Below are 27,804 nucleotides of genomic sequence, written 5' to 3'. Positions count from 1 at the left end.
TGTGAAGGTATTTTATGTTTAATACATCTGAAAAGTATGCATATACAAAGAACTGAGACATGAAACAAAGCATCGGTTCAACACTAATGAGTCTACAAGAGTTATCAATTTGGGAAGATGGAAAAGATTCCCTACATATTAAAAATAATTCTGGAAATAAACCACACGGTCTTGGTAAAATCCTTAACACTGGTGTCTGCATTTCTTTTACATTATTTTTTAGACTGGAATCCTCTCCGTGGGTTCTTGGGCTGTTGCATGCAAAATGCACATAAAAAGGGGGGATTTTATTGACTGGTCCCTCAGATGTCAAACTAAAAAAAAAAAATCCCTTCCTTACAAAGAAACAAAAAACAAACTCCTTTTGTCAGGCATATCTTCACTTGACCGGGATTCAAAGCAATTCCTGTCTATATTCATTAATTGTACATATTCATAAGACAAAATCAAATGTGTAAATACTGGGAAGAGAAAAATCACTGCTTCTCCAACATAGGTCTAATGTACCTTGCCATGACACTGTCAAAGGTATATTAAAAGAAGCTGAAGGAATATCAGCCGTAGATCAGTCAGTGGTAAAATGGTGATTTTTGCAATCACAGTTGCTCTGGGATTGCTCTTGGAGCCGACAGAGGAGGAGAAAGCGTTCTGTACAGGACAATATCTTTGGAGGCTAGAAACATACACGCCAACCTAATGTCAAACTCTGTGCTAAATCAGCACTAGCTGATTAGGAAACTATTCTGAAACTTGATTTAGCTTAATGTGAAAAGTTCTGCCGTCTGCCCACTGCTTGTGTAAATTAAACAGTAAACACAAAGGAATTCCTGATTCCTGCCAGCATGGTACAAGAGATTTGGGCCGATAAAACAGAGCTTTAAATTAGTCTGTTACGTATGAAGCATGCCTTGCTCTTAATATAAGACATTAGAAACCGTAAATAATATATATATAAAAAAAAGAAAATAATGATCAGTGTTTTTTTTTTTTTCCTGAAGATACATAATTGCTCAACTAATCTTTATATTGAATTTAATGTCTCGCCAGGCTGTTTCTTTGACACCCTACTATTGTGTGGCAATGGATGCAGGGCATTTGTCATTATTGCAAAAAACAAATGAAGAGTTTATACTTAAATCTTTAGTTTGATTTAAACATTGCTTTTAGTTTGACGCTGACACCAGCTTTGCAGAGGGGGGCCATGGAGGGATGTTCATAGCAGCACACACTTGCGTTTCTTCTTAGGCTCTGGAGGCTCCAGGGCAGCCAATATCGCCTCGTCAAATACATTCTTTAGGCCTTTCTGAAAAGGTTCAAAGAGAAAAAGGGGCCGTCTCATTTTCTGTCATTGTAAAACATTGCAGACATTTTAGGCAAAATAAAACCCCCAACAAAGTATTGTGGAAACCAATACTGCACCCTAAAGACTCCAATAATTGAATCACTGTAAATACCATTTACATATAGCTTATAGATTGTTAATTGTTCCAAATTCTAAATGCAAAAGAAAAACAAACAATGCGTGTTACCTTGAGCAGAGTAAGAGGCCACAAGAAACATATTTCAACTCAACATGTATTTTGAAATGGATAGGCAGTCAAAACAGTACAGTTCATATCAGTGAAAAGACACCAAGCAAAATGTGTAACCTGTCCAAAGAAGGACTCCAGGAGACTGATCACCTCGAGTAGCATGAAAGCAAATATTGGTACAGCAGTCTCTTCCGAGTGTTTTAATAAATGTCCTCTTTGGTAGAAATCAGTTCATTTTTGGAGCTTCTTTCGATCAAGTCCTCTACACCGCGTTTCAGTAAAAGGAAAGATTTAGAAGCTGCACATGGCACTGTTCGCAAACTTGTAATACAATGGGTGGAAGGAGCACCAAAAGCAGGCAAAAATATATATACACACACACACACACACAAACACACACAAACAATTCTTTTACAGGGTTTAACAAAAATACAAATCACAAGAGCCCTGTGCAGCCCACAAAACTACTACAAAAAAACAACGCGTAAAATCATTAAATCCCCGTCCTGATCACAAGCATCACTATATGCAGGCAACACCCAAGATTTTCAATGGAGCAAAATAGGGCCATCTTGGCATTCCATAAACAGATGATACAAGGATAATGCTAGTCGCCAAATAAAAAAAGGTTTTTTTAAATGCTTTAAAAACAGGGGTAAATTTCAATTTTCCATCACACTACAAAGCTAAAACAAGAACACACTACACTACGTAGCCAAACCAATACAAATTTTAAAGGATTCCACTGCACCCTTCCAGTTAGTAAGATCACTACAAATAAAACATTCACATTACGGATGGATTATGTATGAAGCAATGTTTCCTTCCCTTACCTCACTTTTTTTTGCCACAAAAGCACCATAAATTTAGCCCCTCCGATGCTGGAGCAGACGCCAATGACATTTTTACAAACCCCGTCACCATTTAAGGGGTTTAAAATCAAAAACAATTGGTTTGTAATCCAATTTTTACAGTGGTTAGTTTACGGCAACCCAAGAAACAGTTAAGAGAGTCCAATTTTTGCCTTGTGATCAAGATAGCAGACGACTAATGCAAAGGTAATTTGGGGATGTTTAAGGAAAGACGCACAGGTTTTGCCAACATCTTGGTTTTATTAGATCTTTCTTTTTAATTGGAGTTTCTACAGTAATGGGACAGAGGAAGCAGCATCAAGAGGGGAAGGAGAAAACAGTTTAGAATATACAGCACTTCCTTTTTGGCTGAGTTTCCGGAGGCTCGAGGGCAGCTAGGATAGCCTCATCAAACACATTCTTCAGACCTCTCTACAAGACAGAGGGAAGGAGAGAAAAGAGCAGGCAGGTTAGAGGATTAGAGAGAAACAGCAGATATAAAAAGAGCACGTCGGAAAGTTAGCCGAATTCACAGAAGCATTGCCTAATCAGAGCTCACGGTAAGAGAGATAGCATGCTACAGTTAGTATGATTAGAAGAGAAACAAAGCAACAGTCAACCATTTTCATCCGCATTTGTCAATGAGCAGGTTTACTGCATAGTTCGAAGTTGACTTTTCACTTGTCTGGTTCCTCTATCCCTAAACAACAGACTTGGGATAAAACTATAAAACAGATTCACAATACAAATATCAATTAGAGCAACATTTGAATGTATTAAGTTATAACTTTTAATTGATAACTTTTAATTAAGTTATAACAGATTTATACAAAAAAGTTAACAATTACAGCTTGTCACACGCTTTACATGTGACAATTCAGAAACCTTGATAAAATGTTCTAACATGACAACTATTGGGATTCTGCAGTATAACTAAATGTCAATACAAAAATCACAAAAGTATCTATGCCGATATCTAGGAGAGGGACTGTTCAAGAGGAAAGTCAAATTCCATCATTGTGCATAACCACCCCACCTGTTCAGAAATCAACATGCTGCAATGTATAGCAATAGTACGCAAGGCTGTGTATAAACAAATATATATATACTGCCCCTTCCAAAAATCTTATTTGAAATAGATTCCACCACTGTTCGATGCGAGCTCCACGTACCATGCCAGCCCCAACTGCATTGTACACAGAGCGTAGAGGAAATATATTAGGGCTACCACAATAAAAGGAAAGGACAGATATTATAAATACTGTATTAATGTAGTACATCTGAATTCAGTCTGAGAAAGCTAAAAGCTGAATTGTTTAACTTTTCCACTTAATAAATAATAAATTAAAAGTAGGAACTGGTAATATTTGTTTGATAAAAAGAAATTAATGAACAGAAAAGGTTTCACTTTGAGAAACCAGAACAGTGCACATTTAACAGACAAAATAAATCTCACAAATAAAAGCCAAAAGTTATTGAAGGACAGAGGCAGAGTTGTGGCATGAAGGACGTCAGCTCAAAAATTGAGAGAACCATTTAAAAGCTTTAAGTCAAGACGGTAGTGATTAAAGTAAGCACTCTATACTGTAAAATTTGCTCAATATAAAACTCAAGGAAGGTTTGCACAACTAAGAAAATAACAGATGATATGTGTCATTCAAAAGGTACTAACTGGACTCTCCTAGTCATTTTCACATGGGTGCCTTGCAGGAAATTATGCACATCAGGGAAAAAGAAAAAAAAAAACTGAAAAGATTTAGTACCTTCAAAGTCTGAAACTTTTGATAGTTTCCCAAAACGACACCATAGAACAAGGAGACCATTAACAGTTACTAAAGAACTTATCTGTACCCTGAATGCATGCAAACAGGTCTCCGGTTTCCCAAGTATTCTGCAAAGAAAACTATACAGAAATAAGAATTTCAGTCCTTTCTTTTTGTAAAAAGGCAAAAGTAAATTATTTACAAAGTAAATAATAAATTCACTCCTCTAAACTGACTTCTCTCCCTCGTACTTATTGTTACAATATATAGTGATTCAACCTTGAAGCAAAATTGCTCTCGTCCACAATCGACAAACCGTCCTAAATCTCTCCCCATCATTTATTTCCTGGGCTGCTAAAAGGTGTACAACACATCCCAGGCCTAAATGACAGCAGAGGGAGAACATTCCACATTTCCCATTAAATAAGCCTCATACTAAGTAATGAAAGACTACATGCACTTACAAGTGACATAACATATAACAGACATGGTATCCAGCACTGTATTCTCACCTGTGTGAGGGCAGAACACTCCACATATTTAACTGCCTTCAAGTCTCGGGCCAGTTTCTCAGCCGTCTCTGGAGTGATTGGCTTCTGTTTATTTTTTGCAAGTTTCTCAATAGTTGAAGGGTCATCTCTTAAGTCGATCTGGGTCCCAACAAGCAAGAACGGAGTCTTGGGACAGTGGTGAGTGATTTCAGGTACCCACTGAAAACAATTTAGCAGCATTTGCATTAATGTGTAATCTCACAAATAGAAAATTTCCCCAACACGAGAAGGAAGGAGAAAGCTACTTTTAACACATTAATGCAGGTCAAAAACAATTACCTTTTCTTTCACATTTTCAAATGAAGATGGAGAGACCACTGAGAAACAGACAAGAAACACATCGGTCTGTGGATAGCTAAGGGGCCGTAGTCTATCATAATCTTCCTGTCCTGTAGAAAAGTAGACACCGTAATGAGACATGTCCATTCTTTATTTGCTGTAACACACATACTGGCGCTGCAGGATCAGATTCATCAACAGCCTGCCTACAAGAAATGCAACCGCTAAGCAACTTAGCAAAAGGGCTTTAAAGATCAAAAAGATGTTTTCTGTACCCACTCTAAACTTTAAGGCACTTTATTTAAAAATATAAAAATTCAGTGGCATTTTCTGGAAAGACATGAAACGTATTGTATAGTAATGCACTGAAATAAACATGCAAGATATACTCCTAACACAGGAAGTACCAGTATTATTGCATTGTATTAACTTAAATACTACAGGCAGTCCTCGGTTATCCAACGGAATCCATTCTGGAAGTAGCATTGGATAGTGAAACTGTTGTACAGTGAGTCCCATGTTAATCAGTGGCGGTGAGCGTTGGATAATGAACTTAGGCATCAGATAACACATTCCGGCGTTGAAAAGCAGCCCATAGGGTTGATTTGTAAAGCGTTGGATATGTCATTCGTTGTAAAGTGAAATGTTGGATAATGAGGACTACCTGTACTTTAATATCTCTGGGCTGAGCTCAAAGACTTTAGATGAATAAATCCAAACGCTGCACTATACCTAGTTACGTTGATATGTAACAAAATTACGTATCTTAGTCTCTTTATGCTGGAGGTGCCAGTTATTGGTATAAAAAAAATGAAAACAAAAGTGTAAAAATAAAAATGTGTCTCAACCTCATGTTCAGCATAAGTAATAATAATTTAAAAAAAGCTCTCAGTCAAATGAGCATATGGCATGTCAAACGATTGCTTAATGATGCACTACCACCTATGGCCGCGCTTATAGTGTCGGCGACGTCGTCCGAAAACACATGCATTGTCACCGCTGCGTGCGCTTATAGTAAGCTCGACGGCGACGGGGCAACGCGATTTTTTGAAGCTGGGAATATTTGATTTTTCAGGGGCTGTCGTCTCATGTGACAGCCCCTGAACCAATCAATGGCCTGGTCACCCACAACGCCGCACAAAGCGAAATACAACTTTCGCTAGCGACGTCACAGGCACTATACGCACTATTTTCAGCTCTAGGGACCCCCTAGTTCCTGAGATACTACTGGTGAAGTTACCGGTATTACTTCCTGGTATTCCAATGGTAATCCAGTAGAAAGTCACAACCAATGATGTTGCAGTTTCCTATTGGCCTGAGATTTTGTAGCCATTTTATTTCTCCCGAATGAGATTTAAAACCGGTAAGTATCTCAGAAACAGTGGGACCCCAGAGATGAAAAAAAAAGTTGCAACTGGCTCAGGTCCCACCCTGTAAAAAATAAACTAAAAAAAAAAATACGGGTATAAAATAATAACCCCCAAAAATTAAGAGTAGGAAGAACTGATCCTTTATTCATTAGGTTTAAAACCAGGGACAGAACATGAAACACAGACAGAGCTCAGTGCTACATCTAAAGTAAAGACACGGTACAGTATATATGTATATGTACATGTATATCTTTTGAATAAAATGGTCTTTTAGTTTAACTCTTTGGCCAAAGTGTTGTATGCCCTTGAGCCCCTCCAAGGCAGACCATGTCTCAAGGGTCCTAACACTAATATAAATTGTTAATAACCTGTACATTACCAGGAAGAATGATTTATAATAAATCTGTCAAAATTAGTTGCATAGTTCTAAGTCTGATTGAAGCTCTTATTAACCTGTATAATACCAGGAAAAACACTCTGTATTAGATTTTTCGCAATCAAACTGGATGTAAGTTCCCATGGGTGTGGAAGGTGCAAAGGAGTGAGCTTTAACCATTTAAAAGTGGGAGGGGGTGAGCTTCAAACTAGGGAAGGAGGAGCCACCCTCCAAATCAACTAGGACCAGCTGAACAAGAATTGCAAAACATACAGGACCCCTATAAGCTCATATTGATATGAGCTTATAGGGGTCCTGTATGTTTTTTATTCATTAGGGCCAACATTAAAAAAAATTGCAAACCCAAACAGCAATTGTTTTTCCATCCAAACGATCATCAAAACAGGAGGAGGAAAAAAATAAAAGAGAAGTATATACCTAACCCAAGAAAGAATGCAATAGAAATGTCAAAGCCGGTGCCTGGAAAATCACAATGATGGCAGTCTTTCACAATCGCACAGAGCGAAAACTATATTTTGACTAGGGAGTGATGGTCAATCAAGTGTTTCCAATAACCCTGGCCCATCCTTGTCCAGGAGAAAGAGGAAAGGGTGGGGGGGACCAAGCGAGTATAAGGTTATAAAAATATGTGCTTACCTGCAGTATCAAATAATCCTAGGGTATATGGCTCCCCACCGATCATAACTGTTACAGCATAGTTGTCAAAAACCTATAAAACAGAATATTATGCTTACAAGAGGAAAGGTAATTATAGACAAAGACTGTTAAATTGTGACGATTCTGTACATGACTGGCTAAAGTTAAACATGCGTGCGCACACACGCACACTAAAGTGAGGAACCAGCTACTGAATAGTTCACATCTGTTTAAGTTAAAGCAGCAATCCCCCCCCTATTTTATTCTCAGGAGCAGAACAGCACTATAGTTCCGGACAAGTTACCAGTATCACTTCCGATTTTTAAAAGGTGATTTAAATGGCTATCCAATAGTTAGTCGCAACTAATTATATTGTGCCTTCCTATTGGCCCGACGCTTCACAGCCATTTTGTTTCCCCTGGAGGGAGATTTAAACTAGGTCACTTCAGCTGTAAAGTATCTTGGTTAATGGGAGGTTCAAGTCTGTGGGAGCCCCCTGATCCCAATTCTACAGTACAATAGTGTTCACTGAAGTCTTCAATATAATACAAAGCTCCAGCATTTGCAGGGTGGGAAGGTGTAGGTTTTCAAAATGATTTAACAAATAAAGCACTTTAGTCATCATCATCAGGAATGAGATAACAGATACAAACATGGTCATTTTAATGAAAGAATGTTTGCCAATATGCTAAAACCACCATCACTGTACAGTATGCATATCATGTGTGCACCTGCATGGCACTGTAAGGAACTGAAGCAGAATTTATCGTAATGTCACAAAGCTAAACTCCATCGGTATTACAGGATTTAATTTAATGCTAGTACAGCACCTGGTGTGCAGAAGCAGGAGAAAAGGCATGGACTGAAACCAAAAGGCGCAAACAAAAAGCCTTCACTGCCAGAGGGACCAAAATGGTATCAGAATGGAAGATACTAATTGGTGTCACTCCTACAATGCAGAAATTGCAACTACGTGTGCAGTGTTAAATCAAAGTGGGAGTATATTTACAAGAGTTATGCAAATATCTGCATAAATATATCCCAGTAAAAACGGTGATTACATACAAAATAGAATGTTATATAGGAATAGAACTTAAAAAAGAAAATAAACAGTTTCCTTGTCTTTGTACTTTTTTTTTTTTTTACATTTTGTATTGGATCTCCATTCAGGGGGAGGAGGAGCTAGCCTGAGTGCACTCAGAAAACCAGACGAGAATACTTTCTTCCCAATGCTAGCATCCATCTCTAACTGCCGAGGGTGTGTAGTCTATTTTAAGTAAGGATTTCGGTTTTAGGTTTTAACCCAAATAATACAGACTGATTATCTTGCACTTCCAGTTAAAACTGATCTGCACCATTTCCTATCGAGTTCCCTCTCGCAGCCCAGTAGCGGGATGGGACCTTTGGCCGTGACCAAAATTGCTACCGGCGCTCTGCCTCCATAACCGGACCAGTATCAGGTAGGAGAGATAAAGCCAACACAAGGAGTAGGGAAACAGTCATGTTTTTAGCAAATCTTTTTTTCATTGTAAAACTGTTTTTTTGTTGGGTTTTTGAAAATGAAAATACTGGAAGAAAGTAACCAGAATCCCCAATTAGGACAACTCTACCTTATATACTCACAATAACTTTAAAAAAATAAAAAAAAAGCTTAGTCTCAAATACCCACCAAAACATATTTGATGTGACGAGGTTAATGTAACATTTTACGTCATTGGAAATGCAAATTATAATTTTTTTTTAAGTAGCAAACACCTGTGACTGGATTAAATTTACTCACCGTTGGTACATACTCCGAAGGAAATTTGTTTGTTGTGTAGGAAATTAAGAGACATGTTTTACCAACTGCACCATCACCAACGACCACACACTTAATGGTCTGCATGGTTGCTATCTTGTGTTCTCAATTTCAGCAATGTTGGTTCAATGGAGACCTAAAAATAAACAAAAAGGCCAACGTTATTCTTTTCCAGCAGCTATAAATTCACTTTTCTGGAGATCAAACAATTTTAAAGTTAGTTCCAGCCAAAACAGAACGTTTAAATTAAATTATAGTAGTGACTGCTGTAACACAGGGTTTGAGGATGGGAGGATAAAACGGCATTGCTAAATAGTTCAAATTGTCCAATTTGAAATGTATAAACATGTATATTCCATGGCATATTTCCACTTAAGTCCTTTTGTACATGTGCTTAATATTATTTTTTTCCCGGGAGAGGTTTGATTGACCACATTAAGTGCTGCGTAAAGAAAAAATTCAAGTAAATTACAATAGTCTGTTAGAAATGACCGTTAATAAAACAATACCTTGGTTCTCAAGCTAAATAATGTGCTAAGCCAGGGGTGGCCAACCCCATTCCTCCAGGGCCAAGGATTTTAAGGGTATTCCTGCTTCAGCACAGCAGGCTTAGTCATTGCCATCTGTGCTGAAGCAGGGATATCCTTAAAACCTGACCTGTTGGTGGCCCTTGAGGACTGGAGTTACCCCTGTACTAAGCGGTCATCATGCTACCAGACAAAGAATGAACCACACACACCTTCTGCCTTTTTTTTTTTTTTTTAACATTCTTTTTTTTATTGGTTTTTGTATACATACATTGGAGAAATAAACATAATGTCAACTTTTGCAGTATGCACACAAATAAACTCCCTTTGTGGGACATACAACACTAAACAGACGACGTGATGGGGAAACGACAAGACACCACAGACACTCGGACATGACTACATCGGAGAGTGGGGGAGGGGGAGGGTTGGGAGAGGGGGGGGGGAGAAGGAGGGGAGGGGGGGATAGGCGATGAATCTTCATCCTTTGTCCTTCCATCCGACGCTCGTGGCGGACTGCCACTGCAGTGGTACGGCACCACCCACTCGGCTGGAGTTGTACTGCCTCTGCCACATTATTGCTACCTGTGGGATCCCTACGTCCATGCCGTCCGACTCGTCACACTCCCAGGCACCCCTCATAGGAGAACTCACTTCCTTTAAATTATAGCCATATTGTGGTATCGTTCACCCCCTGGATGTCCGTCTGTGCCAACCAGGGCAGCCAGACTTTTTGGAATTTGTCACCGGAGTCATTGATTAGGCTCGTTAATTTTTCCATTCGGCATATGAACCAAATTCTATTCCTGATCTTTGCTAGTGATGGGATTGCGTTTTGGTTCCATAATGCTGCGGTCTCGCACCTCATAGCTGTTGCAAAATGTGCTATTAGTCTGTTCCCTGAGCGCGAAACCTCGTCTGTGGGTTTGCTTAGTAGGAACACCCATGGGTCAAGCGTAATTTGGAGGCCTAAAAAGAGCCTCTGTAGCCAATCTCTAATCTGAGTCCAAATCGGTACTATTTTCGGGCAGGACCACAGCATGTGCACCAAGTCCCCCCGTTCCCCGCACTGCCTAGGGCAGAGCGGGGAAGAGCCTGGGACGAATTTAGCTAATCTAACTGGGGTGAGATACCAGCGCAACATTACCTTATATGAGTTCTCCTTCAAGGTCGTGCAGATGGAGCTACTCGCTGCCGCTCTAAAAATCGCCGTCCAGTCCTCGTCCTCTAATGTGCACTGTAGATCCGACTCCCACTGGGCCATAAATCTGGGTTTGTCTGTAACTGGTTTGTCAGTACCGACCACGTCTCTGTACAAGGTAGAAATCAGTCCCCGCGTGTTTGTTCCTCTCACGCAGAGCTGTTCAAACTTTGTTAGCGGTGGTCTCACCGGATGTGCGTTGTAAAAAGCCCGGACCTGGAGGTATCTAAAGAATTCTGTGTTGGGGATGTCCGTTTCTGACTTTAAAAGCTCGAAAGATTTAATTGTGTTTCTACCCTCCAGATCCTTCAATCTCCTCAACCCCAATTTGCGCCACAATGGGAAACTCTTGTTCGCTAGTCCGGGAGCAAAATCTGGATTACCATATAAGGGGGCCATGAGCGTATGTTTGGAGGTCAACGAGCGACTACTTTTAGATGCTTCCCAGACCGAGAGCGAGTTGAGCACAGAGGATAGTGCCCTGTCTATGTCCTTTACCCGTTTCCGCGGGTACCAGATTAGGTCACCGAGCTCCAGAGGGGCACACATCTCCTTTTCTAGTGCCACCCACCGCCTTAGCTCCGGGTCCCCATGCCACTGCGTAATTTGGCACAATTGTGCCGCTTTGTAATAGGACATAATGCTCGGGACAGCTAGACCCCCCCCCTCCTTTGACTGCTGCATCATTTTGGCATTTATCCGTGGTTTTTTCCCCTTCCAAATAAATTTCGAAATCGCTTTTTGGAGTCCCATGATATCTGCCCGAACCACGGGTATCGGGAGAGTCTGAAACAGGTATAAAATCCGGGGGAGGATGTTCATCTTGACGCTATAGATCCGTCCTAACCATGAGATACCATATGCTGCCCAGTCTTGTAATTCCTTTTTTAGAGTTTTCAATAGACTGGGGTAATTTGCTTGATATAGGGAGCCTACCTTTTTTGTGATATACACCCCTAGGTATCTTATGGAGGAGGGCCTCCACTTAAACTCAAAGTTGAGTTCAATCAGCTTCTCCATCTCTCGGGGAACATTAAGACTTAGGGCCTCTGATTTTGTCTGATTAATCTTGAACCCCGAGATCTGGTTAAATTGTTCTAGAAGCCCGAACAGGTTAGGTAGCGAGATTAGCGGCTTCGTCAGGGTTAAAATAATATCGTCTGCGTACAAAGCCACTTTGTGTTCTTGTGAGTGTATTTGTACTCCAGTGATATCTTTGTTGTTACGAATTTGGGCTGCTAGTGGTTCAATGCATAAGGCGAACAACAAGGGTGATAGCGGGCATCCTTGTCTCGTACCACTTTTAATTGGGAACAGCTCTGAGGGAAACCCTTGGTGAACCACCCGAGCTGCAGGCGCATTGTACAGCGCTTTTATTGCCCTCTGGAACTTGCCTCCAAATCCAAACGCTCCAAGCGTGGACTCCAGGTATGGCCAGTCAATCCTGTCGAAGGCCTTCTCTGCATCTAAGCTTAAAACCACGCTCCGGACCCCGTTGGCTTCCACGAAATCAATTATATCCACAATCCGTCTAGTGTTGTCGGCCGCCTGTCTGTTTGTGATGAAGCCAACTTGGTCGGGATAGATAAGCCTCGGCAGGATGACATTCAAACGATTGGCCAGCAATTTAGAGTAGATTTTAACATCTGTATTTATTAATGATATAGGCCGATAGCTTTGACAATTTGTGGGGTCCTTGTCCCCTTTATGAATCAAGGAGATCGACGCCTGGAGCATCTGTTCAGAGAAGGACTCTCCAGCTAACACTCCGTTAAATAACCGAAGCATATGTGGAGCGAGCACTCCAATAAATTTTTTATAGTATAAATTTGAGAACCCGTCTGGGCCTGGGGCTTTAGAGGGTTTTAAACCCTTGACCACTGTCAACAGTTCTTCCCCTGTGAAGTCGCCCTGAAGTGCCTCTCGCTCTAAGTTGTCCAGTTGTGGTAATTCTGCGCCTGCCAGGAATTTCCGCAGTTTACTGCTTGTCCTGGCATTGTGGACCACCTTCTCCCCATTATATAGCTGCGCGTAGAACTTTTTAAACTCGTCTACAATAATTTTGGGATTTGACGAGATCTTCCCCTCTGCCGTCCTAATAGAGTGAATATTAAAATTTGGCTGTCTGTTTCGGAGTCTGGTGGCTAGCATTGTGTCCGGCTTATTAGCTTTCTCAAAGAACTTCCTCTGTGTCCAACTCAGGTCTTTCTCAGCCCGGGATGTAAGGAGGAGGTTGAGCTCAATCCTAACATCCTTCAACTCCTTTAATGTTTCCTCTCTACCTGATCGGTTATGTAGTATAGAGAGCTCGTGCAACCTCTGATAAAGCTGGGTCATTTTGGCCTCTTTCTGTTTCTTTTTCCTAGCTGCTATGCCAATCAATATCCCTCTCATTGAGGCCTTGTGGGCCTCCCACAATGTTGTGTGGGATTTCACTGACCCAAGATTGGTTTGGAAATACTGTGATATTTCCCCCTTGACTTGTTTTGCGATTTCAGGGATTTTAATCAGCGATTCGTTTAGCCTCCAATTTGCTCCCGACCTAGGCGGATTAATTTGCGCGCATCTCAGCTCTATAGACGCATGATCCGACCATGTTATGTCATGTATGTGGGTGTCGGATATCTGTGGGACCATTCTACCAGACACAAAGAAGTGATCAATCCTGCTGTAACGGTCGTGGGGGTGGGAATAAAATGTGTATCCTCGGTCTCCTTGATGTTGTTCTCTCCATATATCTATTAGGCCCATCTGTTTTAGTCCTTTTAGCATTGGCCCATTGCCCTCTCTTCTCTGACTCTGGGACAATGGGGAGCGGTCTATCCTAGGGTCCATGACTTTGTTAAAGTCCCCTGCAAGCACAACGTGACCCTCAGCAAAGCGCTGTAGTGTCTGAAAAAACTCTTCAAAGAATCTAGGTTCCCCTGTGCCCGGGGCATATACACTCGCCAGTGTCAGTCTGGTCTGTTTTAATAGGCCCACTAATACAATGTACCTCCCTCCAGGATCTCGTTTGATTTTCTCCACTTGAAAAGGGGCCCTGTTGTGGAAACAAATTGCTACTCCTTTTTTCTTTTCTTTGGCAGCGGACACAAATACCTGTCTATAATGCTTGTCTAAAAATTTCGGGGTGTTTTGGACACTAAAATGGGTCTCCTGTAAGAAGATAACATCAGCTCTTCGCCGTTTGAATTCGGAGAAGGCCACCTTCCTTTTATTCGGGCTATTGAATCCCTTAACATTCTGCGATAGGAATGTTACCGCCATGTACTTGTGTGGGGTGGGTGCCTGTGTAAATAGCAGATCTCGTGCCTACCTAGGGATATTGCTGTGTGGTGGGATGTGCGTCTCCGTCGATGATGGAGGGATTCCTTCTTTTCTTCGCCGTGAAGACCAGGGGTAGGGAGGGAAGAAAACACTAGGGAAAAACATAAAGAACATATATCAACATACAGAACCGTGTTGGTCCAGCCGGACCTCGGGTTCAGTGCCCGGGTAGGACGCTCCTCCTCTGGACCCCCCTCCCCTCTGGTCCAGCACCATGGCCTCTCTTTCAGACCACGGGTTCCCGGGACTTTGACGGTGGTGCGGGCTGGGCCCGCAACCTCGTCTGTGAAGCGCATACCTGCGGGCAGGATTGGCAACGTGCCTCCTCCCCCCGTCGGCAGCTGTTCCTGTCAGCTCTAAACTCCTACTAAGCTTATCTATATCTATAACTAACTCTATAACTGCCCTCCCCCCCCCCCCAATGATTACCCACCCCCTAAACCCCTACATCATTTCCCCTGAACGTTGGGACCTCATCTGCCCCCTCCTATTTCTAATACTGTTTGCAGTCTTCTTTGCAATTTAGCCAGCTTCCTATATCTGCCTAGTGGTGTACCCTCCCGAACCTCCCCCCCTCCCTCTCAGGATCCTCCTTGCGTTAGCGTTCTCCCTCTGCATGTGGGGTCCTTATCGCTGTCTCCCCCACCGTTGTTTTCCCTCTTAATTCCCCCCAGCGACAGATCTCATGCTCCCCCTGCCGGAAGTTCCACATCGGGGGCTGCGGGCATTGACACTCCAGCCTCTGAGGTCTCGCTGGCTCCGATAGCTTGTCAAGTCCCGCTGAGCGGTCATGTCTCGCGCGACGCTGTCGGTGACGTCACCAGGGCAGGCGAGAGGATCGCATTCGTGGGCTGTCTCTCGGTGAGTGAGGGCGGGTAAGGAGGCGGGTCGTCCCAGCGGAGCAGATCCTTCGCGCCAATTCCTCACCGCCATTGATGTTCCGCGCCTCATCTCCTTCTTCTGACCCAGGTATGAGCGAACGGCCATTTTATGGGTCTGCCTTTATTACATAGGATTTTGTTTTTCTGCTGGCCGGATTTGCAGGAGGGCGCCAACGCGGCACTCTTTGGGATGGGTGTTAACGGTAACTGGGACAAAACGGGTAATTAAGTGAGCGATGGTTTGGGCACGTAGTGCCACTGCTGGGTATTTTCCCCCCCTTTATGTTGTTTAGCCGCTTTAGGCTCTAGCTAATGCAGTCCCTGTCGCCCCTTCCGCCCTTTTATCCCTCGCCGAGGAGGGCACCTCCACCCAGGGCTCCACGTTCGAAGAGGCCGTCTCTTGCCTCTCTGCTTGGGTAGTGTCAGACCTTCGAGGAGTATTGGGCGCCCCCTTAATCCCTAGTTTCTTGAGGAAGGCCGCGCTTTCGGAGGGATGCCTCAACACGTGGGAGCGGCCATTTCTAATCACTACCAGGGCAAAGGGGAAGGCCCACCGGTACCTAATGTCTCTGTCTCTAAGTTCCTTCGTGACCGGCAGCACTGCTCGTCGGCGTGCGAGGGTGAGGGGGGAGATGTCTTGAAAGACGGTTAAAGTGATCCCTTCAAATGTTATATGTGGGGTGGCCCTTGTGATTCTGCTCACCTCCTCCTTCGTTTTGAAGTGGTGCAGCCGGAGGATGACATCCCGCGGGGGGTTTGACGGCAGAGGCTTTGAGCGAAGAGCCCTGTGGCAGCGGTCCATCGTTAGTTCGGCCTCCGCTTTCCCCGGTAGCAGGGATGCCATCCACCGGCTGAGCAGGGCCTCGGGATCCATGATTTCCTCCGGTATCCCCCTCACGCGCAGGTTGTTGCGCCGGTCTCGGTTTTCATTATCCTCTTGCCTGGCTTCCAATTCCGCGATCCTGGCCTCTAGAGCCCCCAGTTTTGTGTCCGTCTCCTGATGCAACCGATGGCTGTCCTCCATGCGGTCCTCCAGCTCACTGGTGCGGGTGCCAATCTGTATGATGTCTTTTCTGAGGCTTTCCACTTCGCCTCTGAAAAACGTTTTTAGGTCCGTGAGGAGCCTTGCTATCTCTTTTTTAATGATTTTAGTGTGGCCCGCGGATGCACCCTCTGCCTCCTGCGCCGAGTCAGAGTCCGAGACTGCAGAGTGATCAGCAGTTCCCGCTTTGCTCGCGCCGGCAAAATATGACCGGACATCTGTCTTGGCCTTTGGTTTTTGCCTCCGTGTCGCCATCGCTCCGCTGATGGGGTCAATATGTTCCCTGAGTTATTGGGGTTCCGTGCGTGGTGTTTTTCAACCGAGCTGTTTGGTTTGTTACCGCTTTAATTTTATAAATCTGCCGACGGGTAATGGAGCTGTGTGTTCACACCACCATCTCCAGCCCGCCGCGCATGCGCATCCACCTTCTGCCTTTTTAATGTATATGGAGTTATGAGGAAGAACAGTACAAAAATGCATGGCATTCAACACATCTCTTCTACAATTACTTTTGTGTCGTATAGAAACTCAATTATTTGGAGCCTTCACTGAATGTAAACAAGTTTATGGAGGAAAAATACCATAAAAGCAGACTCTTTAACCCTTTCCCTGCAAGGCAATGCACTGCAGGCAAAAGTGGCAGAGAAAAAGGGGTTGGGAACAGCTGACATATTGCAAAATGTTAAAACAGTATTTACTTACTAGCGCTAAAAATCTGTTGTGAAAAAAAAACTCAAATTCTATCCTGCAGAAAGTTTCACGATGTGTACTGTAAAACGAAGGGACAGTCGATGTATTAAAAGGTTACAAAGAAAAACTTGGCCTTTATTTACACAAGATCTAAAAAGCACAACTTTTTAGCAGTCGAGCAGTATGTTGAGCCCACTGTAGCCCACACTGCTCAGGAACACAGAGGGGTACGTGGCAGGAAGGTAATAGCCTTAACATGCGTGCAGAGTGTATCAACGGGAAAGGGGAAATGAGGGAAACGCAGTAGTGTGGGAAGGGGGAGAAGAAAATTATAAGGAAAAAGTGGTGTTAAGGGGGAATGTGGGAAAAGAATGGGAGAGTGGGGAAAAAAAGGAGAGAAAGCGCATTGGATGAGGAGAATGCAGGGGGGGGGGGAGAGAGGAATGGCACGAGAATAAGTGAAAGTAAAATGCGTCTTGGTTCAATACAGTTGTATTTTTATTCAACATACTTTCTTGCTGTTTGAGAAATTAATTTTCCCTGGCTAGTACATTGCATAGCTTGGCTAAAGGTCAATTAATTTTCCAACCCTGGAATAAACTCCTTATGTACAAGTGCAGAAATTAAAGCTAGAAGGAGTAGTGACAATGGAGCAAAGAGTTATCAATGACTATTAATTCACTTTGCCCAGTTGATGTTGATATTGCATGGGTGTACATTATGTAGCACCAGCCCTGTATACAGCCCACAACAGAAGTTGGATGTGCAAAAGAGAAAAAAAAAACAAAAAAAACAAGGGAGAACTCCCTGGAAAAAACACCTAGGGGCCCACCCCTACTTTCTCAAAATGTTCTATACTTGCATGACCCGAAGTTCCAGTCTCTTGTTAAAATAACTTAAGTGCCTGGTCACCTGACTTCTGCAAGGCTGAAATACACACTAGAATAGTGAGTTTTAAAACGAAAGATCACTCGATTAATAAGACTGAAGGCAGGGGTTCTTTTTCTAAGTGTTATATAGGCAGATCTACAGACAATAGGAGAAGCTGTAAACGCAGAGGATAGCAATGTCAGACCAAGGTGGTTGCCAACACGTCTGTGTGAGGAACAGTTTTCACGAGTCTGGGCTATTTTAAATACTGAATAAATATGCAGGTAATGTTTTGGTCTTCATGGTGGTGAGGGCAAGGGATTGTAGAGCAGGGGGCATAGAGGGGAAAGAACAACCTCAGGTGCCAAGAGGTGATACATGAAGGGAAAAAAAAACAAACAAACCACTAGTTTAGAAATGCAAAAACAATAACATTGAAACGTGTCGAGAAGACCGTGTTATATACAAAAGAAACAATTGTAGGTGTGTATTCCTTAATGTTACACATCCTCAGATAGGGCTGCATTTCAAAGACCGGAAGGCAACGCAGGGAAACGTGGTACAGATTTATGCAATGCATCAATGCCACGAAGTTGTAATGCACTGAAATCATGGCCGACGCATTTCAATCTTCGATTTGCTTCTAGTTGCCAAGAAACCCTTCTAGTTTGCACATTCGGGTGTGCAACCATTTTGAATCTCAAATGAAAGCAGTTGGTGACTGGTGGGCTGGTAACACATAGCACGCAAACACAGATTTATCAGCCAGGATATATAGTTAGATGCCAAGCGTTGACAGTAGCTGAAGTTGTCCAAATGTAACAGTTGAGTGAAGAAAGTCCATCAGCATGCAGCAATGAAGGCTCCTCCACAAGAGAAATACAAGTATAAACCTCCCTATCATCATCATCAGCAGGCAGTAGGTTGTAAGGCCTCAATCCTCTGCTCTCACATGTACACACATCCATGGGGCTTCAGACTTTCCACTCACAATGCAGCTGCCATTACCAAGCAACAAGCATTTTAATAACAGAATAGCACCCTGCAATAGACTTGAAAGGCAAACACAGGTAGTAATAACGTGACAATGTAAAGGTATGTAGGTGAAATGGGGAACTACCAGGTCATCATCCACGCCATTACATTATTTAAAGTCATCTTCCTACTTTACTGAAAAGGAGAAATGTGTGCCAACTACTTTTTCCCATAGTCCCATCTCCGGTGACAACAGAACTACTAAAGCTGCTAAAAAGATCGGGGAAATCCGTTCCTTGTCACTACCCAATTGTACTTAATCGGATTACAGAATTTAGCTCAGTTTTACTCCCATGTTGTACAAGAGCCATGGTTAGTTTTGACATTTTATCATAACCCATATAGGGATTTTTATAAATACCCTTATTATAGGCACCTCTCTATAGGACTACTCATTTGTTGACTAGGATTGAGGAAGATGAATGAGCAGAATAAGTAGATTTATGCATTTTCTGTGTCCATTTCCTGCCATTATGACTTCATTACTGCTTCCTCTTTTGTATCTAAAGAACCAACTGTACTATTTTGTGCTACAGAAGGTTGAACCAGACCACAGTTCTATTATGCACAAACCCTACAGTAAAGCAACGTCCATATTTAAGTAATAATCCCCAAAGAACAGGGCATTATTGGCCAATAATGCCCTGTTCTTCGGGGATTACTACTATTACAGGCTCAATTTAGGCTTTTTTCTTAAATAGACACTTTTGTACAGTTCTATAGATTTTTTTTAAATTAAAATAAAATGGTAAATACATTAAAGCACCTCTATCAACACTTACACTGCAGCTATCTATAGCCACACACTGCCGAGACCTCTGTGTACACAAAACACACACGCTCCTCACAACACACTGCAGCCACACACACACACACACACACACTGTCAGGAACTGGGGGTCCCCAGAGATTAAAATACCCGCTTAGTTGTCATTCTGTAAAAAAAAAAATTACAAAAAAAAAACCGTGTAGAGGGGGATTGATGCTTTAATCTCAGAATAAATTGAAAGCCTGCAAGTCCTTACCACAGTACTTCACTCAGCAGTACAACTACAAATATGTTATAATGTACCTGCAATCCTCAACTCTATATTGATGGCATCTTTAATTTATTTTATGTTGCGTAGCGTTTACTCTTTCGAACATTGAGCTACAAAAGGAAGCGGCTTTTTTGTGTGTGTTTTTTTTTTTTTTTTAGTGTTGGGGGTAAGATTAAAAAAAATGGCTTCCAGTTCCTCCCAATTCCACTTTAAGTCATTAATATTTTACTTCTCCGAAGGCAGCACCCGTGATTTTTTGCTGTATGTGCCCTTTGACAAATATGTGACCACCATAATAGGTTAATGTTAGCCATAATAGACAGGGGGGGGGGGGGGGGGGGAAAGGGTGGGGGCAAAACAAATGTTTGGAACGAGAGCAGTTGTTTGACTTTTTTTGCTCAAGGAACCCTACAATTATACTATGAAATTCTGTAGAACCCCAACCCTCTCTAATAGCGCATCTGAGATCAGATGCATATTCTGCATTTGGTTCCTAAAACACCTGTTGGAAAGAACACTGAAATAGAGTGCATAAAAAGGTGCATGCTTCTTAAAATCCAAATACATTTCAAGCACACACACAAAAAAAAAAACAACTGTTACAAGACTGTAAATGGAGGGGGTAAAAAATAAAGTCTATACTAAGCAGTCAAGCACTAATGCTTTTTAGTGCTTAAAAAAAACCTAAGACATTCTGCTTGCTTTTTGCAGAATTTGGTTATATTTGCATAGCACCATCCAACAACACTATAGCATTTAAAAATATATATTTACTTAAAGCAGCAATCCCCCTACTTAAAACCTTTTTTTTGTAGTCTTCTAAATAAAAAAAAAAGACAGGATGGGAATCTGGGGGGGGGGGGGGGAGGGTAGAGCTGAAGCCATTTCATTTAAAAAAAACTCATGGGACCTCCAGGTTCCTAATAATTGCCGGTTAATTATCACCATGATTTTCTCCTGCGTTTAAATGGCCACCCAATAGGAAGCCAAGGCTTTCTATTGGCCCATGTGAGTGAGGCATGAGATTTCAGAGGCCATTGTTTTCCCTGGAGGGGCTTCAGCACTGGAAACTTCACTGGTACATTTTTCGGGGACTGTGAGGTCCCGGAGCTGAAATTAATGTGGTCCAGATTTGCATCACGTACGCAAACATAAATATAAATAAATAAAACTAGCAGGAGAAATGTAGCTTTAAGACGCAACTGCAAAAAAACCCAGTGAATTAGAAAAAAAGACTAAAACTAAATTTGAGACATCAAGATTACTTTAAAATTGAAGGGGAAAGGAAAATCCCCTTGCTTTCAGAGTCAGGTAGTACTATGCTCAGCAAGCATAATAATGATTCTCTGAAATGTTACATAGCATACAGATATCATACGAAACAGAGTTGAGGCAGTTATATAATCTATTTTTTAATAAAATACAAAAATCAGAGACTGCTGCTGTTTGTGCTGTCCAAGTTAGATGGTTTTAAAAACTATTTAAATAATTTGATTTCCTTTATTTGTAACAAAATCCTCCAACACTTAAATCTCAGAAAAATACTTCTAGAAACAAGTGTGGCAATAGCTCAAATGGCTACAGTGGCTCAAAATGACTCATCTTTGTGAAAACCACTTCAATTCTATGTATAACCTCCTAACTAGCACCCGCATTTATTGTACAGTCTGGAATTTACAGTTTGGATTTTTAGTCACTCATCGACAAACTTAAATGATTCAACTTCTATAAAAATATGAAAAACTCAAAATAGCCTCAATAATACTGCAAACACAATATACGTTGCTTGATAGGGCAGCAATCAATAGTAGTAGTAATCAAAACTTTAAAAAAATATTCTGCACTAGATTTCTCTTTAATTTTCCATGGAAATCCTAACACCCATTTAAGTTAACCTGCAGTAAAAACTATTACAGAAAGAATACAAAACACATACCGCACCGGTCAGGAGAAACAAAAAAGTAGCCCACACCTACTTTCTAAAAGGGTTATATAGATACACAGTAGAAAGATTCACAAATTCCAGTTACCTGGTAAAGTTACTTAGGTGCCTAAGGCTAAGGCCCCGCTGCACGGGCCCGCACGGACGCCTTGCTTGCCGGTGGCGCGTGCAATTCACTGCACCGCGATCTGCGACAATTTTTTTCCCGCGTGGGCAAAACGAGTGGGGGCGCGGCCATGACATGAGGGGGCGGGACCGCCCCACAGCGCAGCACTGCAGCCGTCCCTCAGCACCATGGCACCCTCGGCCCCCTCACACACACACGGGGAGTGAATCAGAGGGGGATCAGAGCAGGAGGGTAATCGGAAGGGGGATCGGAGCAGAGGGGGGAATTCGGAACGGGAGGGTGAATGGAACGGGTGGGGGGGGGAGGAAAATCGGATTGGCTGCTGGGATCCAATCAGTGATTGGTTCACTTGCATGCCACGTGACGCGGCACTCGCCGAAATCACAAGCTCCTTGTAGCTCCGGCTGGCTGACGCGTCACAGCACGCAGTCAGCCACGCCGGAAGGAGCCAGCGGAGACCTCAAGAACAGAGGCAAGCAGCTGGTGGTCCGCGGCCGCGAGCGCCGCCGGCCGCAGCGGGACCAAAGCCTTAGGCCTAGACAGTGCTCTGCCCAAAATACTAGACAGTCTCTATAAAGCTACAACATAAAAAACGAAAGATTATGAATCAACAAAAGTCATAAAAATTGATTTAAAAATTGTTTAATGCGACTCAAGGCTTTATATATAAATTAGTGAAAAACACCAAAATGTGTTATTTGAATAGATGAACATACCACAATGGACCATGTCACAACACCTGGTAATATTGCCCCCATCGTTGCCAGCCCCTAGAGTAGTGCTGAGACTATCTGACCATATTAGCAATATTAAAGTCCCTAAAGGTTAATCACACTAAAAACAAATTTAAGTAATTAGAGGTATGAAAATGTTTTGGTTTTGGAGTAGTGCCCAACCAGCATAAAAGTAGAAGCTAATACTACAATTTGAATGGGGATTCAAGCTCTCCGGACAAGACCATTTCACTTCATCTTGAATATGAGCCTATTTCAAATACCCAAGGCATCAAAAAGGTACTACAATACCTGAGGACCAAGCACCTAGACATGGCAGTGATGACAGCTTGTTACCCATCTCCACTCAGGAGAAAAGAGGAAAAAATATCATTATTAATGTCAAGTGAACAGATTGACCTACATAGGTACACATGGTTTTACCAGAACAACTTCCGACCATAACAAAACGATAAAAAGCTGTATATTCATTACACAGAACTAACTAAGCTGCTCAAAACAAAGTATTTTTACATTCTTTGCACTAGAAACTTCCCCCAAACCTTATAATTGTCATAAAAGAAAATGTGACTAAAAAGCAATGTTTCCATTATGTGGCTTCTTTACACTGTACAATCTATGCCCCATCACTTAACAGATGTACATAATAACAGCAACCATCTGCAGTATATGCTTTATGATAAACACTTAACTTCCAGTTCCCTGAAGAAGCAACATTTGTTAAAGACTGCCTCAGAAGACGTATATAAACATGTATAACTGGACAACCTGGAGCAGGATTTCTGCACACACACAATTATATTTACAAAACTACACCAAAACGCTTTAAATAGAACATGTTCAAATACACAAAATACTTACTGCTGTCTAAATTCTACACATTTGTAAAACAAAAGTTTCAAAGATATACAGTATGTGAAAATTATGTATATGCAAAGACCTCGATATCGCAATCATCTGCATTACCAAAAGGAAGAAAATGTAAAGCTTATAAAAAGAACACTTTTTTTCCCCCACTACATTTTTAAATAAAAATCTAAGATATTCAAATGTTGATCACACCCCACCCCCTTTTAAACGCCCTACTGTTGGTATCTAAATTTTTGTCTAAAAACAATACATAATTTTAAAAATGGATATGCATTGCTAGATTAACATGCTAGATTAACTGCAACAGTGATGCACTAACACACACATGTATATATGTACTGTATATATTAAACATATTAAGTTGTAGGACCCTCCAGCACTGAAGGAAAATGAACTAGTTGGACTGGTTTTAGAAACAAAGGATGTTCACTGTAAATTAAACTATCTATTGTTTGAGAGAAGGGGAGGGGGAGAAAGAAGAAACACCACCAAGTTCCTTGTAATTTACTGATGCTTGAAGTCACTATGAAAAGAATCAGGAAATTACCAGTATTACAGTATACAGAACGGACTAGGGGCCTCGTCCAATCTTCTAAAAACATCACAGGGTTGAATTTGATTTCAACCCATTTCAAAATTCAACAATTATGAAAAAATGTTTGAGGCAGACAACACCCTATGTAACATGCTGTAAACCCCTTCAAAAGGGTTGGTGTAGCCTTTTAACAAGTCATTTCATGCTTTTTTCCCCATGATTCGTTCAACCGTATGCTACAACATTATAATAAAAGGTTATCTACACTAAATTCCCTTAGTTTGGCGCTGGTTTGAATGTTCACTTTTCTTTCTAAACAGCCGTTACCTTTTTACGCTGATCATATTTGATTTTAAACCCATCTAGTTATTTTATATTTTGAAGAGTTTATGAATATGAAAGCAATACCTTCTTTTGGAAAGTGTGCAAGTTATGACAGATTTATACTACATTAAATCGCTGCAATTATGGAATCACAGAAGCAGTATTTCTAGTAGTCTGTATGAGCTCCTAATTACCAGAGTATATACTATACCACATTTGAATTGAGTAATTTTCAGTGCACTGCACTTTTTAAAAGCTAATAAACCAACAATTCCCAAAGCTCAGAATTTGTATTTCCTGGAGCAGGACAAACAAGATCTCAGCATTGGGAAGCCCTCGGTGTTATGGCATTTTAAAGAAATAAATATTACTGCCGGAAAAGTCATTGCCAAGTAGCCAATCAATACACTTTGCAGTTCAATTACATTTCTGGTGTATGCAGGGAAGTTCTATTTTTAAATACACCTGAAATGTGAAGCATGCATCCAAAGTAAAAGAATGCATAATCGCTAAATGAAACTGCATAAAGTAGAAAACAACTGTTTCTAGATTAGCATATTTAAAAAGTGTTCTAGTTGTGCTTGTGCCTTACAAACTAAATGCTACTCTCAAAACATAACTCTTTAGCACCCAAATCACTAAGTAAATGGCAGAGCAGTTTGGACACATTTCTGATGCCCATACATCTTTACCTTCCACTTTTACTTTTTGTGGATTTCATCATATTCTGCTCCTCATTCTTGTTCACGTATCAATTTATAGTAAAGTGCCAATTTTGAGAATGAGCATTTTACACGTACACCTGAACATCTGAAAATACAGTATGTACAGATGCTCAGTCTCCATCTAATTTACAGTCAATATAGGACCAATTTCATTCTAAATGACATTCCTATTTGATTAATACAAAGTGACTGGTGACAAAAACAACAAACAAGTCATTCAAAAATTAAACCAAAAAGGGACATGGTCAAGGATTCAAAAATAGATACTGGTGTGTTTTAGGCAATGTACCTAGTTGAGGGACTGCACTTCATCTGCAGTAACCAACAGAAAACAATCTGTGTTCTAGCAATAGCTTCAAATGTAATATCTAGTTCTTGTAAGGAAGACGAACCCTGAACCCCTGCCTTTGAGATGCTAGGTAATGTCAGTGTTCAGCACTGACCTATGTAATGGTTAACATAACTTTCACAGAAAACACTAGCCAACAGGCAATGAAGGTCTTCAGTCTAGCAAGAATCATAATTATTTTAGTAAATTACAAATAAAAACGCAATATCAGGAATGGAGATTATGTTAATACTTTGCTACAGTTTGAAGAGAACATTGAATATTAGCTAATGCTATAAGCCGACAGGGGTAAGTTAGAGTGTCAATTCCTCTCCATGACCTGGTAACCATAGCTAATATGCATTGTTTTTCTATGATATCAATAATCAACTTTTCTCCTGACCCTGTCCATTACTTCTTAGAGGATGTCAGTACCACTTGAAAACACCAAAGAAGAACTTTGAGTAGATGGAGAAGCAGAGCTAAAAAAAAAATGGTGTAATACAGAATACAGGTGACCAAACAGCGCACGAAGACAGTATATATACACACCACACTGAGGAAATACATAGACTTTCACATTTACCACCACTTTTACCAGTTTTCATACCATGGTCACTATTATGCCAGAACTAGAATGACTATGGGAAGTGTTGTAGATATGTCAACTACACTCTGCTATTCAGATCTGTCAACTAGCCTTAAAGGGCAAAACAAAAACGTAAGGAGGAAGGTAAATCCGGCCTTGGTGGATTTAAAGGTTTTAAATGCCTCACATGCAAAAAAAAAAAAAAAAACTGTACATAACAAAATACTTTAAAAATGTTTTTACCTCCATTTCAATTAACCAAAAGGAACAGGTGGAGCTAGAAAAGCATTGGCCTGCAATACATTGGTGGCCCATCTAGTAGTAAAGAGGTTAACATTCATTACAAAGCAAGGCTCATTCATATTTCTTAGCTGAGAAGGTAGGAATATTTTGATGACAAACAAAAGTTAAAAAAAAAATTAAAAATAAACACTTCTTCACTCTACAGACTGCAACATCTCTCAGAGGTTTCGGCCACTGCATTACTTATATGTTCGATGAAAGGCCAGAAAATACATTACATTTCTTTTTCCAGCCACATCGCTGCCTGAAACAACTGCCAGCGAAGGGGATTGATTTATTGGTGGGAGCTTCTACGGGGATGGGTGACAGGTAAACCGGGGAAATCTGCTAACCAGTCTCCAACACGACCCTGCCCCCTCTTCCTGTCCTCCCCCCACCAGCCTCCCGCACCATTTCCGCCCTGCACCCATCCCCCACAAAGCGGCCAGCAGCCGACCTGCGGGGTTATACATAATTATAACACTAGAGTCGCTTTAATAGCTTTAAAAAGTCAACCAAAATTAACCCATTTGCTGCCATTAAAGCAAGCATCCGATGCACGGTACAGCGGAAAGGGGGGGGTGTATTTAACTCATTGGTGCCCAGTGGATACAAAGAATATGAGGGAGGTTGCGGGATTTTTTTGACAGATATAAAAAAAGGGGAGGGGTGGTGTTGGGGTTAAGGATGGATGAGGAAAGCCACGGCCGACCCCGCCCAGATATGGTCTGTAGGCCCCCCCATAAAAAGGTATCCTATGGCGGCCTCACACCCCAAAATCAAGCCACTGAACACTAGCGATCTGAGCCAGCACCCTCCTCACTGAGTCGGCGTATAACAAGGGGGGGGGGGCACCACATCAATGTTGACAAGCCTACAACGCCCTACTAAGGCCCCAACACCTATCTACTCTGCGGATGCTCCAAAGCAGCAACCGGACAAAATAAAGCGATGAGACACGGCTCTTCCTCCCCGGACGTGGTGGGTGTGATACGGTGACACCCTTCCCCCGCTCTCTCAGCTGACAGGGAGCGGCCTAGCTCGGTTACCGAAAGAAACCCCGCTGGTGCAGCGGTGGGTACCCCGGACACTGGGGGTTAGGGGGTTCCGGTGCGCGATATAAATACACCCGCAGGCGGAATCCGCCACCGCCTCCCGCGCCACACACACACACCGCACTCCGCCTCATCTCTGGCGAGCAGCACCGCTCCCGAATTATCCTCCCCCCCGTGCGCAGAGCGGTGCAGGGCCGCCTTCTTACCTCCCCTCCCCGCAGTTCGGGTCACACCCGCTGCCTCTCTACCTTGCGGAAGACGCCCGCTGCCTTCTCGGCTGTACTAGCGGGGAGAGGGTGTCTCGGTCGGATGTCCGTTTCATTAATGGAGCCGGGTCCGCCACTTACCTCTCACAGACTCTCTCCACCGGGCGTTGGCAGCTCTGCACGGGGTTTCCTGAGCTTACAGGCAGGGGCAAGCACTGTGCGTAGTTACGTCACCGCGCACTGGATGCGGTGACGTCATCGCCCCCTCGGCGGCCATGCTCTGCAGTTCTGTATTCC

General features: G+C 42.1%; 1 protein-coding gene across 6 annotated transcripts; it reads right to left on the bottom strand.

Moving 5' to 3' along the window:
* CDC42 (cell division cycle 42) lies at positions 1-27,804 on the bottom strand. Of its 6 annotated transcripts, XM_075605120.1 has the most exons (7): positions 27,649-27,663; positions 14,222-14,323; positions 9,160-9,313; positions 7,380-7,452; positions 4,977-5,086; positions 4,659-4,856; positions 1-1,303 (listed from the first exon to the last, which is right to left on the bottom strand). In XM_075605120.1, the coding sequence occupies exons 3-7, from the start codon at positions 9,262-9,264 to the stop codon at positions 1,214-1,216; spliced, it is 576 nt and encodes a 191-aa protein (XP_075461235.1). In that variant the 5' UTR covers positions 9,265-9,313; positions 14,222-14,323; positions 27,649-27,663; the 3' UTR covers positions 1-1,213. The 6 variants fall into 6 exon arrangements, with proteins under 6 accessions (XP_075461235.1, XP_075461233.1, XP_075461238.1 ...); XM_075605118.1 differs by lacking the exon at positions 14,222-14,323 and having other exon boundaries at positions 27,649-27,804; XM_075605123.1 differs by lacking the exon at positions 14,222-14,323 and having other exon boundaries at positions 27,550-27,651.

This window comes from Ascaphus truei, chromosome 6, assembly GCF_040206685.1.
Source record: "Ascaphus truei isolate aAscTru1 chromosome 6, aAscTru1.hap1, whole genome shotgun sequence".
Taxonomy (NCBI): domain Eukaryota; kingdom Metazoa; phylum Chordata; class Amphibia; order Anura; family Ascaphidae; genus Ascaphus; species Ascaphus truei.
This window is presented reverse-complemented; position numbering and strand designations above follow the sequence as displayed.